The sequence below is a fragment of the Mus caroli genome, unplaced genomic scaffold, assembly GCF_978045245.1.
Source record: "Mus caroli unplaced genomic scaffold, Mus_caroli_1 scaffold_6, whole genome shotgun sequence".
Classification (NCBI taxonomy): domain Eukaryota; kingdom Metazoa; phylum Chordata; class Mammalia; order Rodentia; family Muridae; genus Mus; species Mus caroli.
This window is the reverse complement of record NW_028227261.1, coordinates 21212263-21226709: the sequence shown is the minus strand read 5'-3', so window position 1 is coordinate 21226709 and position 14447 is coordinate 21212263. Positions and strand designations below refer to the sequence as shown.

The 14447-nt window shown below is 45.0% G+C and overlaps 2 protein-coding genes across 7 annotated transcripts in view; one reads left to right on the top strand and one right to left on the bottom strand.

Moving 5' to 3' along the window:
* The window catches only part of Luzp1 (leucine zipper protein 1), an 84392-nt gene extending 73424 nt beyond the window's left edge, over nucleotides 1–10968 (top strand). For 4 of the 5 annotated variants that reach the window (XM_021159894.2, XM_021159895.2, XM_029476765.2 and 1 more), the window contains 3 exons: nucleotides 649–740; nucleotides 1893–5070; nucleotides 6873–10968. In XM_021159894.2, coding sequence (XP_021015553.1) covers nucleotides 2005–5070; nucleotides 6873–7028 — 3222 coding nt within the window. In that variant the 5' untranslated portion in view covers nucleotides 649–740; nucleotides 1893–2004 and the 3' untranslated portion in view covers nucleotides 7029–10968. The remainder of the gene's footprint in view (nucleotides 1–648; nucleotides 741–1892; nucleotides 5071–6872) is intronic. The other variant, XM_029476766.2, reaches the window with a different exon arrangement.
* A 1187-nt stretch (nucleotides 10969–12155) lies between these two features.
* Kdm1a (lysine demethylase 1A) overlaps nucleotides 12156–14447 on the bottom strand; it is a 54932-nt gene continuing 52640 nt past the window's right edge. For both annotated transcript variants that reach the window (XM_021160225.3, XM_021160226.3), the window contains 3 exons: nucleotides 14218–14345; nucleotides 13668–13814; nucleotides 12156–12662 (listed from right to left, as the gene is read on the bottom strand). In XM_021160225.3, coding sequence (XP_021015884.1) covers nucleotides 12477–12662; nucleotides 13668–13814; nucleotides 14218–14345 — 461 coding nt within the window. In that variant the 3' untranslated portion in view covers nucleotides 12156–12476. The remainder of the gene's footprint in view (nucleotides 12663–13667; nucleotides 13815–14217; nucleotides 14346–14447) is intronic.

The window sequence follows — 14447 nt, the reverse complement described above, 5'->3', positions numbered from 1 at the left end:
ACACACACACTCACTCACACTCACACTCCCTCCCTTCCTACTGAGTAAATATGTATTAGGGTTGACCACTTGGAATTAGCAGCTATCAGTTGCCTATAGTTGTTCTTCTGGTGGTTGGGCTCTGTGACACATCCCTCCAGGCCCTGTTGGGATGGCATCAGTTGTTCAGATTGTTTTGGCAACCTCACTGTTAAGATTTCGTGGGTGCAGCTCCCTGTCATCCATAGAAGATACCATCGTATAGTAGCAGACCTCCAGTCTTCTGGCTCTTAAAAATCTTTCCATTTTCTCTTTTGGGTTGTTCCAAGTTTATCTTACAGGTTTCAGAAAGTTGTATTTTTCTTTCAAAATATGTCTATTTCCAGTCATCTTCTGTTACTGATTTGTTTGATTCCTTTGTGGACTAATTTAAGATTTCTTTTAGAATTGTTCAGGTGAGCGTCTGTTTCTTTTTCTGTTGATGTGATAAAATACCTTGCTAAATAAACTCAGCTCAAGGGAGAAAGGGTTTATTTCAGCTTACGGTTTAAGGGCACAGTTCATCAATGTAGCAGGCATCTTAAGCAGCTGGTCCTGTCACATCCACGATCAGGAACAGAGAGCAATGAATGCACACTGCTGCTCACCTTCCTTTCTCCATTTATATAGGACAGGATCCTTGTCAAGAAAGGGGCCACGCACAGCAGGCAGCAATGAACATAGTCAACTTCCCCACTCCATGCTCAGGGCCCATCTCCCAGGTAAGGCTAGGTTCTGTCCAGTAGACAGTTAACACCAGCCATTACAGCTTTGTTATTACAGCCTTGAACATGAGCTTGAGAACGTGCCATCTGCTGGTGCTGGCATATACTGTGCACGTGGCTCTGTCCAGTTCATGATGGTGCTCATGAGTTCATAGGTTAAACCCAGTCGGTTTGGTAGTTTAGTGGAGGTATAAAACTCGAGTCTGACAGTTTATATAAGTATTATTTGTCTTCTACTTGCCACTCAGTTAATGTTCAATTGATGACTCTTCAGAGATTGTTGCTATGATTTGAATGTTTGTGTGCCCCACAAAACTCGTGTTCAAGCTTAATCCCCCACAATATAATTAAGAGGTGGGGCCTTTAAGAGGTGATTAGGTTTGTCACCCATACAGAATTAGTATCTTAACCTTTTTGTCCTTCCACTTTCAAGTCCAAAAATTTAAGGTACTCTCTTAGCAGAAGATACCAGGCCTGTACCTGGCAGAGAAAAACCTACCAGTTGCCTCAATTTGCATTTTCCAGCTTCCAGAACCTCATCTTGCCCTTATAAAGATCCAGTGTTGTATCTCTTGTCCTAACAGCTCGATGGATTGAGACAACTTTTAAAATCCTGTTACTTTTATAATTGTGTTTTTCTTTTGTATAACTTGTGTCTGTAAGCAGATTTAACTTTATTTTGTTTGAGGCAGGATTTCTTTTACATACAGTTCTTTCACCAACTTGTTTCAGATATTCTTCCCTCCTTTGGTCTGTGAACCTCCCTATCCCTCCTCCTACCTCAGGATTATTTAGTGTGTTCTTATCAAGAGCTCACCACATGTTTTCTTAAGGGCAATGGGGAAAGAGGGCGATGCTCACTTTATAGCTAAGGGAGAAAGGCTCTATTTTTAAATGAATACAGAAAGGGTGAAGATTGTGTGCGTGGTAGAGGTCCTTGTGCTCTGCCATGAGTATTGTTCCCTGGCACTTCTATGCCATGCTGTGCTTAGGTGCTACAGTTCATTGTCAGCTGTAAAGAACAGGTTTGTTTTGCAGGTTTACTCAAGTTGAGCCATTAAAATTGTATGTACCTACTATGTATGTCCTCTACAAGGACTGCTGGTTGGAGCTCTTTTTACAGTCATGCTTTCTGCTTTTATTCTGTAGACTGATAATGGTCTTCAGTTGCCAAAGAAAGTTGTGGATGCCAAGAGAAAGGTAACCAATTTCTCCAGTGCAGTTGGATGTCTCTAGCAGCCCATCTTGATTGGCTGTAGACATGGCAGAACTCGCTAACTACAAGGATGCTGCCTCCAATCGCCACCTGCGATTTAAGTTACAGAGCCTGAGCCGCCGCCTCGATGAGTTAGAGGAAGCTACAAAAAACCTCCAGAAAGCCGAGGATGAGCTCCTGGACCTCCAGGACAAGGTGATCCAGGCAGAGGGCAGCAACTCCAGCATGCTGGCTGAGATCGAGGTGCTGCGCCAGCGAGTACTGAAGATTGAAGGTAAAGATGAGGAAATTAAGAGAGCAGAGGATCTATGTCATACAATGAAGGAGAAACTTGAAGAGGAAGAAAACCTTACCCGAGAGCTAAAATCTGAAATTGAGCGGCTTCAGAAACGAATGGTTGATTTAGAGAAGCTAGAGGAGGCTTTGAGCAGGAGTAAGAATGAGTGTTCCCAGCTTTGTTTGAGCCTCAATGAAGAGAGAAATCTGACCAAGAAAATCTCTTCTGAGTTGGAAATGCTCAGAGTCAAAGTGAAAGAACTAGAATCTTCGGAGGACCGCTTAGATAAAACTGAGCAGAGTTTAGTGTCAGAATTAGAAAAGCTAAAATCATTAACCCTGAGCTTTGTAAATGAGAGAAAATACTTGAATGAAAAGGAGAAAGAAAATGAGAAATTAATAAAAGAGCTTACTCAAAAACTGGAGCAGAACAAGAAAATGAACCGAGACCACATGAGAAACGCTTCCACTTTTCTGGAAAGGAATGACCTACGGATAGAGGACGGTATTTCCTCTACACTGTCATCCAAAGAGTCAAAAAGGAAGGGCAGTCTAGACTATCTAAAGCAGGTCGAGAATGAAACCAGAGACAAATCAGAAAATGAAAAGAACCGGAATCAGGAAGACAACAAAGTGAAAGACCTTAACCAAGAGATTGAGAAACTTAAGACACAAATCAAACATTTTGAATCTTTGGAAGAGGAGCTTAAGAAAATGAGGGCTAAAAACAATGACCTTCAGGATAATTACCTAACTGAACTGAATAGAAGCAGAAGCTTAGCCAGCCAGCTAGAGGAGATAAAGCTGCAGGTCAGGAAACAAAAAGAGTTAGGAAATGGCGACATAGAAGGTGAAGATGCTTTCCTTTTGGGCAGAGGCAGGCACGAGAGGACTAAGCTCAAAGGCCATGGGAGTGAGGCCTCTGTGTCCAAGCATACATCACGGGAATTGTCTCCCCAACATAAGCGGGAAAGGCTCCGGAACAGGGAGTTTGCTCTCAGTAACGAACACTATTCTCTAAGTAGCAAACAGGCTTCTTCTCCCGTTTTCACAAACAAAAGGGCAGCAAAAGCCTCCAACATGGGAATGGGTACAGACGGTGGGACTCAGGAGACAAAGAGAAATGAAGACCGATTTGCACCTGGGTCCTCTCACAGTGAAGGGAAAAGGGGTAGGGAGCAGCCATCAGTGCTTAGCCGTTACCCTCCTGCTGCCCAGGAGCACACTAAAGTTTGGAAAGGAGCTCCCAAGCCAGGCACTGAGAGTGGACTAAAGGGAAAAGTAGAGAAGACAACGCGAACATTTAGTGATTCCACTCATGGATCTGTGACCAATGATATAGTGGGGAGAGGTGATAAGACTTCTGACCTCTCCTCTGAGGCACACTGTGGGAAGAGAGGACAGGTGCCTGGCCATGCAAGTCAGGGAACACAGGCTGTAGAGTCTAGCTGCTCTAAGGCCATCGGAGCTCTCTCCTCATCTCAAAAAGCCTCCTCAGAAGGACTTTCTAAGGGTAAAAAGGCTGCCAATGGCGTAGAGGCTGATGCCAATTTTTCAAATTCTAAATCTCCAATTTTATCAAAATATCTTTATAGTTCAAGAAGCCAAGAAAATATACTTCAAGGCTTTTCATTGCCAAATAAAGAAGGAATTGATCAGTCTGTAGCAGTTGTGATGGAAGACAGCAGTCAGCATGAAGCTCTGAGGTGCCGTGTCATCAAATCCAGTGGCAGAGAGAAGCCAGACTCAGATGATGACCTGGACATAGAGTCTTTTGTTACTGCCAAGTTGGTGAACACAACTATCACTCCAGAGCCAGAGCCCAAACCACAGCCAAACTCAAGAGAAAAGGTTAAGTCCAGAGGGGGAACTAGAACTGCCCTATTTGAAAATGATAAAAATGCTGCAATAGAAAATGACTCTGTGAAACCTACCAGGCCATCCTCCAATGCTATAGAATTCCCAGATGCCAACTGTCCTGGGGTGAAAAATCAAAGGCCCTTCAGCCCTAGAGAGGCCCTGCGGTCTAGAGCAATTATAAAACCCGTTATCATTGATAAAGATGTGAAAAAAATCATGGGTGGATCTGGAACTGAGGTTGTATTGGAGAAGCAGAAATCCACCTCTAAATCTGTGACAAGCAAAGTGACAAGCAGCATTACCATCTACCCCTCTGACAGCAGTGGGCCTAGAGCTGTCCCAAGCGAGGCCCCAAGGGAGAGGCATACATCCACCAGCAACATCCAGGTGGGGCCCCCAGAGCTCACAGCAGTTAGCAACCATGTCAGCTCCCCTCTTGAGCTCTCTATTCATAAACATGACATCACTTTGCAGCTCACAGAAGCTGAAAGAGTGGGAGATGGGTCTCCAAAGAATAGAGCAGAAACGGTGGTCTCTCGGAGTAGCATTCTAATCAAGCCATCAGAATCTGTGGAGAAGAATAGTCATGTGCCCCCAGCCGAGACAATCAGGTGGAAAAGCCATAGTGCCTCTTCAGAGGTGGCCTCTTCAGACACCAGACACATCACAGTGCGGAATGCCTGGAAGAGTAAGAGAGACTTGAAATGTTCAGAAGACCCCCCAGCTCGAATAGGTAGAAACATGGAAGCTACTAACGCCTATACACAGAGGTCTTCCACAGACTTCTTAGAACTTGAACAACCCAGGTCACACCCATCTGAACAGGGCGCTCGAAAAGTAGGAAATTCAGGGGATGCTCCTGAGCTCTCCTCAAGGAGGACCCAAAGTAGCCTCACTGCATCAGAGGTGCTCACCCGGAGGGATCGGATGGGAGATGCTATCACTGCTGCCTCCTGGAACCACTCAGCAAGCGTGGTGAGTCTCACTTTCCTTCCCTTGGCCTTGATCTGTTTGACTGAGGACTTAGGGAACCCAGAAGGTTGAGAGATGCTGTGTTTCAGGTAGGCTTGGGAGAAAGCAGCACGACTTCCAGAACCTCTCTCTCATCTCTTTGTCTGTCTTCTCCATTTTGCTCTCACACAGAGGGGAGGCAAACAAAGTGGCATTTATTCCCTGGTTTGCCTGAGATCTCCAGAGTAGTGAACAGGAAGCTCTTAGGTGCCCGTAGGATGGCAGTGAACAGGTTCTTCTTGTCCTGCTGCCTCAGTTGGTCAGGAGGCCTCTGTGGGCAGCTGACAGATAGGGAGAATGAGGTCTGACCCTGGATCTACTTTATAAACTTTATATACCCAAGTGTTACTTTGTTTAGTTCTAGATAGGCCTGATCCATTGTATTCTCTGTCTGAGACTAGTTCAGTATGACTCATTAAAGAACAGATGAATACAGAACCAACTGACTTGAGAACCAGAGTGAAAACAGTATGGAGAAGGCTCTAGGAGCGTCTTGGACCAGGAACCCGTGACCATGAAAATGTCTTGCCTCTAGACTCACTACTAGTACCTTTTAAATTTTATATCAAGTTTTATTTATTTAGTGTGCATGTATGTCTGTGCACCAAGTGTGTGCCTGGTACTCACAGAGGCCAAGAGGCTGTCAGATCCCCTGCTACTGGAGTTACAGATGGTTGTGAGCTGCCTTGTGGGTGCTGGGAATTGAACCCAGGTCTTCTGGAAGCATAGTCTGTGCTCTTAAACCACTGAGCCATCTCTAGCCCACAGTAGTAGTTATTTTAAAAGGCAAGTGACTGGGTTAACTGGGCAAGCCTGTCAATCTTTCAGGCGCTTAACTCTTAGGTTCACCCAGTGTCCCTTAAAACATCCCTGTGAGAGTGCTAGCCTCACTTTTCATATGTGAATAGTAAAGTGAAGGTAAGACAAAATGCTTTATTCATGGTCATCCAGATGCATAAAACAACAAAAGACCTCAGACTGGAACCTAAGATCCCTCTGTAGATCCAGTGCCTCTCTACCCTGTTCACCTGGCTTTTCTGCTCATACTCATTATTCTTTGACAAAGAATATTGCCAAGCAGAATTCCAAGAGTGCTGAGAAAGATGGATATCTAGGGTCTTGAAGATTTGGCTATCTGAGTTTCCAGGGAGAACCAAGCCAAGGGAAAGAATGATATAAGGGGGAAGGTATGTGCTTTTTCATCGATATGTAAGAAGTAAGGAGCTGCCCAATTCAGCATAGTCCTGCCATGCATCAAGGAAGTGGCTTTCACACATGCCACTTGGGGGTCTGCTCTCATACTTCTGTTTTAAGCTCTGGACTATAGACAGGCTTCTGTTCAGTTATGAGTCTCTCTCTCTCTTTTTTTAAAGATTTATTTATTTTATTTATATGAGTACACTGTAGCTGTCCTTCAGACGCACCAGAAGAGGGCCTCGGATCCCATTACAGATGGTTGTGAGCCACCATGTGGTTGCTGGGAATTGAACTCAGGACCTCTAGAAGAATAGCCAATGCTCTTAACTTCTGAGCCATCTCTCCAGCCCCAGTTATGAGTTTCTTGGTCTCCTCAGTTGTTCTCTATTTCCAAGGGGCTTTATACTGACTCCTGCTCCCCACCCCCACGCCCCAAGAATATCTCTGTAGTTACTGTGTGGTGCAGCGTCTTATGCCAGGTGGGAGAACTTCCCAGGGTGGAAGGTGAGGGTCTCATTCCTCCCTGTACTCTTTGCAGCTCACTTTTTACTTGTTACTCATTGGCACAGGAGGAAGGGGAGGACAGCACATTTGTTACCAGCAGGCGAATACACAACCCGCTGGAGCATTCTGAACTGCCTGGGAAGCAGGGACTGCCAGAGCATGAGCGAGTTTGGACTGAGGAGCGGCTACACCCAGCAAAGCCTTATGCTGAGGAAGACTAAGCCAGCTAGGTGAAGTCTGCTGCTTCTTCTCTCCTCCTGCTTCTCAGCTTCTCCCCAATCCTGGCCTGTGAAGGACCCAAGGCCAGTTAACCAGGCTAGACACAAAGGCCTTGGCTGGGAGACTGTAGAGAGCCAGGCTATGGCTCAGGTAATTTTTGCCAGTTGTCCAGAAAGGATCAGAGACTACAAACCAGTCACTCAGGCCCAGCTTTCCCTGATGCATGAGTAGTCCTCTCTCCTATCTCTGTCCCCAAGTAGCATGGACCATTCTTTGACCCCCAAATGGGAAACTACAGAAACCCACTACCATATAGAGGTAGCCAAAGCCCTTTCCTCTGCTCCATGGTAAGCAGTTTGTATATCAAAGCCCAGTCCCTTTTGCTCTGTGTTTGATACCCTGATTTGTCTCCTCACTATATCCGGTTGGCTCTTTGTTTGCTGTAAGAGACACCTCTACCCCCACCAAGAACACATTAAGAATTATCAGCCATCATTTCTATCCTAAGACACTTACATTCCTTTGTCTTTGAGTTCTTGAGAATTTGGAAACCAAAAAAGGGTCTGCTGCCCCTAAGTAATTATGGGGACCATCCTTATGTTGAAGCTTCCCTGACCTGACTTTTGGATAACCAGTTTCATGGAGACAGAGCCGGATACCAAATGGAATGACATCATCCTCCGACGCCAGCTTTCAGCTCACCTTCCAAAGGCATCAGGAACAGACAGATCTGGTACATCTCCTTTCCTAGGCACCAACACTGCTGCTGGCATCACCTTTCCTCTCTGGGAGCTGGAAACTTCAGCTGACTTCCTCTTAGGAAAATCCCTACACTGAGTAGACAGACCCGGCACAGCCTGCCTTTTAGGAAGTGCCCAGCAAATGGGAAAGCAAACAAAAATTCCTCTTGTCACTTCACAAGCAATAGCTCCATGAAAGGCATGGATGGACTGCTTCCCTCCCTTTGCTCCTCCATCCCCTGTGGAGGAAACCTTGCACTTTACCATGCTGACTGCTGATGCAAAGGCAAGCCCTCAGTATCTACGAGTTCAGTATCTACCAGTTGAGAGATTTCATTGGAGGAAAGCCAATACCTGCCTGTTGAGGGCCTCGGACTGATGCAATTCAAAGTGCATTAAGCCTTTTAGGAAGGCAGATAATAAACTTTTATCTCCTTACACTGACACTGACCACATGGGGAGTTAAGAACTGTTTGCTTGTTGCTGAATCTTCTGAAGCATTGTTTCAATTCAAAGGGACCCTCTTTGGCTACCTTTGTGAAGTAGATGTCATTGCCTTATCACTAGACTAGGAATTTGGAAAGCCACTTTTCCCCATCCCTCCTGGCTTTGTCATTCCTTGCTCTGTGATCTTTGGCAAGTCTTCTTGAAGCCTCAGTTTTCCCTATCTTTAAAATGGGTTCTTTGTTGGTTCGTTGGTTGCATGCATGTGTGCCCATGTGTCACCTGCAGATGCATGCTGGGGATTGAGCATAGGACCTGGTGTGCAAGGCAGGTGTTCTGCCACTGCTGCTTCCCAGCTCAGAATGAGTTCTATGGAGTGGATGACCTCTTAAGGCCTTAACTTTGGTGTTCTACACTTGTTTCACCCATCAGTGAGAGCTGACTCTTGGTTTTGGAAGGTGATGTCCACATGAGTCTGGGGAACATCTTTCTGCCTTCAGTTGTTTCTGGGTCTTTTTTCTCTCTTCCTCATGTTTCTGTCATGGGGATGAGTCTGTAAGGCCTGTTTTCAATGAGGTAAAGGGATTGGATTGGGTGGTCTCAGGTTTATGTGGCTCTTGCCCAGTGCCACATTTCCTGGCTTTCAAGCTAGGTGCTTTTTATAACGTAAGTCTGTTTGATTCCTGTTCCCGTGCCTTTCCTGTGAATTTCCTGGCCACAGGGAAGACACAGGACATCCTCAGGAGGACTGAGTAGTCTCCCCTCACCCTTCTTAGCACACACACACTGGCACTTATCTGCCCTTGTCTGCATCAGACTCAGCCATCCTGCCAGGGTGTGGGGAGATCTACCATGTTTTGTTTGTTTGCTTCCCCCAGCCCCCAAGGGACAGGAATAACTAGCACTTCTGTTTTAATGGAGTTTTGCTAACCTGAGGGCATTGCTGCCATGTGTCTTGCCTCCACATCCCAACTTGATAGACAACTAAGATAGTGTTTTCAAGATCTGTTCCTGCTGCTGCTTTTAGGTTACTGGCCAGAAACTCCTTAATTCAAGGCTGCAATCTTTCACTTGCAGTGCCCCCTGCCACTCTCCTGTACCAATTGGCAGCCCTGAGAGTTAAAAGGAAACAGACCCCTGTGGTGGTCCACTGAAGAGTATAGGAAATTAAGTCTGTGGCTCTTCTCTGCTGATAAAAACAGAGGGGCACCAAGCCCTGCCTCAAAATATCTCGTCAATAATTTTTGTCTTTGGGTATTGAGCCCTGGATTCTTCTGGTGCTGTAGCTCCTGGTGCCAAAGTCTGGATCTTTCCACATTTTAGCAGCACCAACACCTGCTGCTATTTGAAATGTTCTGTGGAAAAGGGACAGCTGTGGGATGCCATTTTGAAAATCTGAGTGCAATAGCATTTGATTGTAACAATTATTTCAGGATATTTTGTTTCTTTAGTCTGCACATTTTAGTCCTGCCATAAAGTAGATTTTATTTTTAAATACCTTCAGCATTGCAAACGTTTATACCAAGCAAATGGAGGCTAGAGGGTTCAAGTCCCCTTGGGCCTCATATGGATGGCTAGACTGGCTCTGATTCCAAGGTCGAAAGACATATCACTTCTGAAAACACCAAGATGTAACCTTTGGGCCCAAGCCAGAAGCTGCAGGAAGCCTCCACATAGAAGGGAGACTGGTATTCAAACCATTGTCTAATCAAGCCAAATATTCCCCACTAAAAGGCCCACTTTCCTGACAGTGCTTCTCTAAAGTTTGGATAGGTGGCTAAATTGAGCCAGCAGGTCAGGAGTCTATGAGAGTTCTGAGTACAGGAACCTGGTCCTGGATATGCTTGGTTGGAGGATGAAGAGCTGGCTACATGCCAGGAACTGCTATCTTCCACTGCTGCTGTTACCAGCTACTACTCTGATATTGAAACAATCAGAAAAGGCTGCAGTGTGGCAGGCAGGGAAGCTACTCCAACTCTGAGGCAGTGAGACAGTTCAAGTGAGTTGAAGAGATCTGTGTGGGGCCAAGGCTACAGGCAAGCTTGCACACCAGCCATCCCTCTCAAGTGGCAGGGGCCGGTGCCTAGAGCAATAGTGGATTTCTTGTCCTGGGCTGTGTTAGTTGTTTAGATTTAATGGGTCAGTAAAGGAACAGGGACTCAGAGGCTGGCCCATGGCCGCCTTTGTTGGCATGGGTTTCTATTCAGACAAAGAATGCTTTGTAAGAGCTGCTTTTTAGGGATTATCTTTTAAACACCCTGAATGGGGAACAGGGTTCTCCTCTACCACCTCAACCAGAGTCATAGGAAAGAGGTCCTATTTTCCTGCTGCTTCACAGCTCAGAACATGTATTGAATGGAATGTATTTTTAAGAGAATAAAGTCTATTTTTTTGTATTTTAAAGATTGAGAGGGCTAGAAAGATAGATAGCCCTTAAATAAACTTACGCATGATAGGTCCTTTGCTGGGGCCTCAGCTGTTGGTCTACACCTGCCCAGGCAGGTGGCTCTGGCTTCACCTCTGCCCCTTGGAGTCTAGGTGCAGCAGCTTCTACATTCCTGCTCCAAGCATGGGACCAGAGAGGCCAGAACCTGCCTCTGGAAAGCAGGGCACAGCCACAGGCAGTGGCTCAGGGCTCCTTGGGTGCATGTGTATAGTTGAAGCTGCCTGTCTGCATGTATCCTTTGGCTGTAATGCTCTCTGTTGGCTCTGCAGCACAATATTGTAACCAATAAAGCTCCCTTGTTTCTATATGCTCCTTTGAGTCATTGATGCCAATTTTGTCAATATAATTTCTGGAAACAGCTGTTATCTCTGAATTGGTACTGCTGGTATAACATTTCACAAATTTAGGCAAAATACAGAATTAAAACTAGCAGCTAACTCTTTGCTCTATTTTCTTTTTAGGTTTGTCTGTTGTCAAAGAGAATTTCTCTGAAATTATATGCCTTTAATCCCAACAGAGTTTTAGGACAGCCAGGTCTACACAGTGAGACCTTGTCTTAAAAGCATCTGCCATTTACTGCACCAGAAATCACCTTTCCATCTCTAACATCATTTTTCTATTGCTGTCACACGGGGAGACTAGGAGAAAAGCCCCCACTCCGTTTTCATCGTCTAACCAAACCCAGAATAATGTTCCTTAACTCAGCTTCATTTAAAGCTAGGTATAGTGATGCAGACCAATTATCCCAGTACACGAAGGCAAAAAGATCCTGAGTTCAAGGCCATCCTGAGTACACACACACACACACACACACCTACCTATAGCAGTGAAGACTTTACAGATACTATATTTAGAGATGGGGAGAGGGTATAGGTACTATTCTAGTAGCTATAGAGGAGACAGTTCAATTACAAGGTGCTCTATGCCAACACATGATCACCACCAGTACATGAGAAGTGCAAAGAAACATTTCCATGTAACCTTTCATTTAATAGACTGCCATTAATAACTATAGTGGGGCTGGAGAGATAGCTCTATGGTTAAGAGCAGTTGCAGCTCTTGGAGAGAACACGTTTGGTTCCTAGCACCCAAATGAAGGCCCATGGGCACCAGACACGCGTAGGCAAACACTGATACACAAAAAGCTTTAAAAAAGGAACTGCAAGTGTAGGAGAGCCCTCGGACCCTCCTCACAGACAAGGAGAGAACAGATAAGCTATTGTCAGAGGTAGGATTTTGCATTTCCAAGGGAGCAACACTTGTGTACTGTGTATATACAACTTTAATCCAAAAGATCAAACTAACTTTATATGAGGTTAGAGAGATGGTCCAATGGTTAAAAAAAACCACACTGTTCTTGCAGAAGACCTGAGTTTGGTTCCCAACAACTATGGTGGTTTGGATGGTTTAGAACCACCTGTGATCAGCTCCAATGCCTTTGGCCTCCACAGGCACCCACTTAAATGTGCATTCCAACATAGACACACACATACACAACTAAAAATAAATTTTCATATAAAATTATTTTAAAGTTTTATTCTCAAAATATATTAAAAAAAAAAAAAACAAACAAACACCATAGACTAAGAGGTTATCTCACACCACTTGCTTCTCGAGCAGTCTTTATGGAGCTGTACTTCCAAATCAATGGGTAAGTTCCTGTCTGTGCTGTCAGCCAAAGGAGCCAGCCTCTGCTGTCAAACTAGGAGTCCCAGCAGCTGATGACATGGAGTTCCTCAGTAGGATCTAGTATTGCTAGAAGAGCTTGCTTACATGGCAGACGACATGCCATTGGATCTCTCTGTTCAGAAACATCTGTCTCACATACTTGGGGACTGCTGTGCAGGGACACCTGGTGTGGCCTGACGAGGCAAAGTGTACATGGCTCCCAAAAACTGGTCGGCAATCCTTCCTGCTTCTCGAAGCCCACTCAGCAGAGCACCGTGGACTGTAGCTGGGTAGTTGCGGATTGTGTGTTCTCCAGCAAAGAAAAGTCTCGGGATCGGCTAGTGGGGATAGAGGTAGGAGAATCACCAAGTTGCAAACGTAACTTGATTGTGTTCAAATCGCTAAATTCCTGTTGACTTTTGAAGACCGATCTGCTACCATCACTAGTTTGTCAGTTTACCAAAGTGTCTCTTGATCAGTTTATTGATGCTCAATATTCTAGTTTTCATGTAGTACCTGCTGGCTAAGATTGGCAAGGCATCCTAAACTCTGATCCACAAGGGGAGAGCCTTCTTAGGGATAGGAATGTACTTGACTTTCTAGTTCAGAGCAGATACCAAGCCTTGGGGTTATGATACTGAGAAATACTGTAACAAGGTTTACCATAGTCTATATAAGAGCAGGACCTACAACCTACAAAGCCCTAGTAACTCGGACCTTTGCAATCCTACACGCTGTCAGAAAATTAGGTACAATTGATAAGGCTTCAAAAAGTTTGTATGCCTAGGGAGATAGAAGAGAATGTCAGATACCCTGAAGCTATCATTCCAAGAGGTGATAAACCATCCGATACAGGTACTGGGGGCTGAACTCAGGTCTTCTGGAAGACCAGCAGCCACTCTTAAATGCTTAGCTGTTTTCCTAATCCTCAAATAGGACTTTTTTTTTTTTTTTTTTTTTTTTTGGTTTTTCGAGACAGGGTTTCTCTGTGTAGCCCTGGCTGTCCTGGAACTCACTTTGTAGACCAGGCTGGCCTCGAACTCAGAAATCCGCCTGCCTCTGCCTCCCAAGTGCTGGGATTAAAGGCATGCGCCACCACGCCCGGCTAGGACTTTTTAAAGGGAAAAAGTGAGCAAGAAAAATTACCGACTTTGTATACACTCTAGATTAATTTCTAATCTCGGCTACATTTGCAAAGCTCATGTATGAGAAATAGTACTTTATTCCAAAAGTATCTTAAGGGTAGAATAAATAATAGTCTAAAATTGTCAGAGATATCAGTTCTTCCCTAAGCTTGTGGTCTTTTCCCAAATAGGCTCAGACACAGATTCCTAGTTTCTTACCTGTGGGGCACCTGGAATTGAGGGGCCAGGAGTGATCGGCTGAGCCATTAAATCATAATCATTTCCAGAGGATCCTGCAGCCACATAAGAATAGGAGCCCCGGGCCCACGGATCAGCACGCCAGCGAGACACCACAGTTTCCTTGGGCTACACAGAAATGTGAGTTAGTCACATTTCCAGGACAAATCAGCCATCTCTGACAACTAGGGAAGACCTTATTTATGTGAGAAGAACCATGTTGCTTACTCTTTCATAGGGGGCTAAAAGTATTGCAATTGGCCTGAAAAATAAGCTACCAAGAAATTCTTAAGACTTCCCAAGGTATTTGGTGAATTAAGCTACTTGGGATGTGATCCCACATACAAAAGAGAATCAAAAGCTAGCAGCTTTGATTTTTCTGGGACACACCCTAGAGTATTATTCTTTAGTTTCACACATTAAAATTCATGTCCACTCAGCACATATCTTCATCCTGACATGGAAGGAATATCCTGGCCAAGCCCTAGTTCAGTTGCAAGCTGAATCCCTGCTTGTCCACTCACTCCCATACCTGTGGTACTGCACTGCTGCCAAAAATCCCTTTGAGAATGGCCAGGCACCGGCCGACAATCACATCATCACTAATGTTCTCCATAATGCCGGCAGCTTCTCCTGCTACCAGGGCCAATAGTATTGGAGCTGGGGAAACAGAACAATTCCAGGGTTTTCTTAAGAGAACAAAGTCAACAAGCCATATACCACAAAAAGCTGGAAACTACTGTTCTCAGCTCTGTCCCTAGA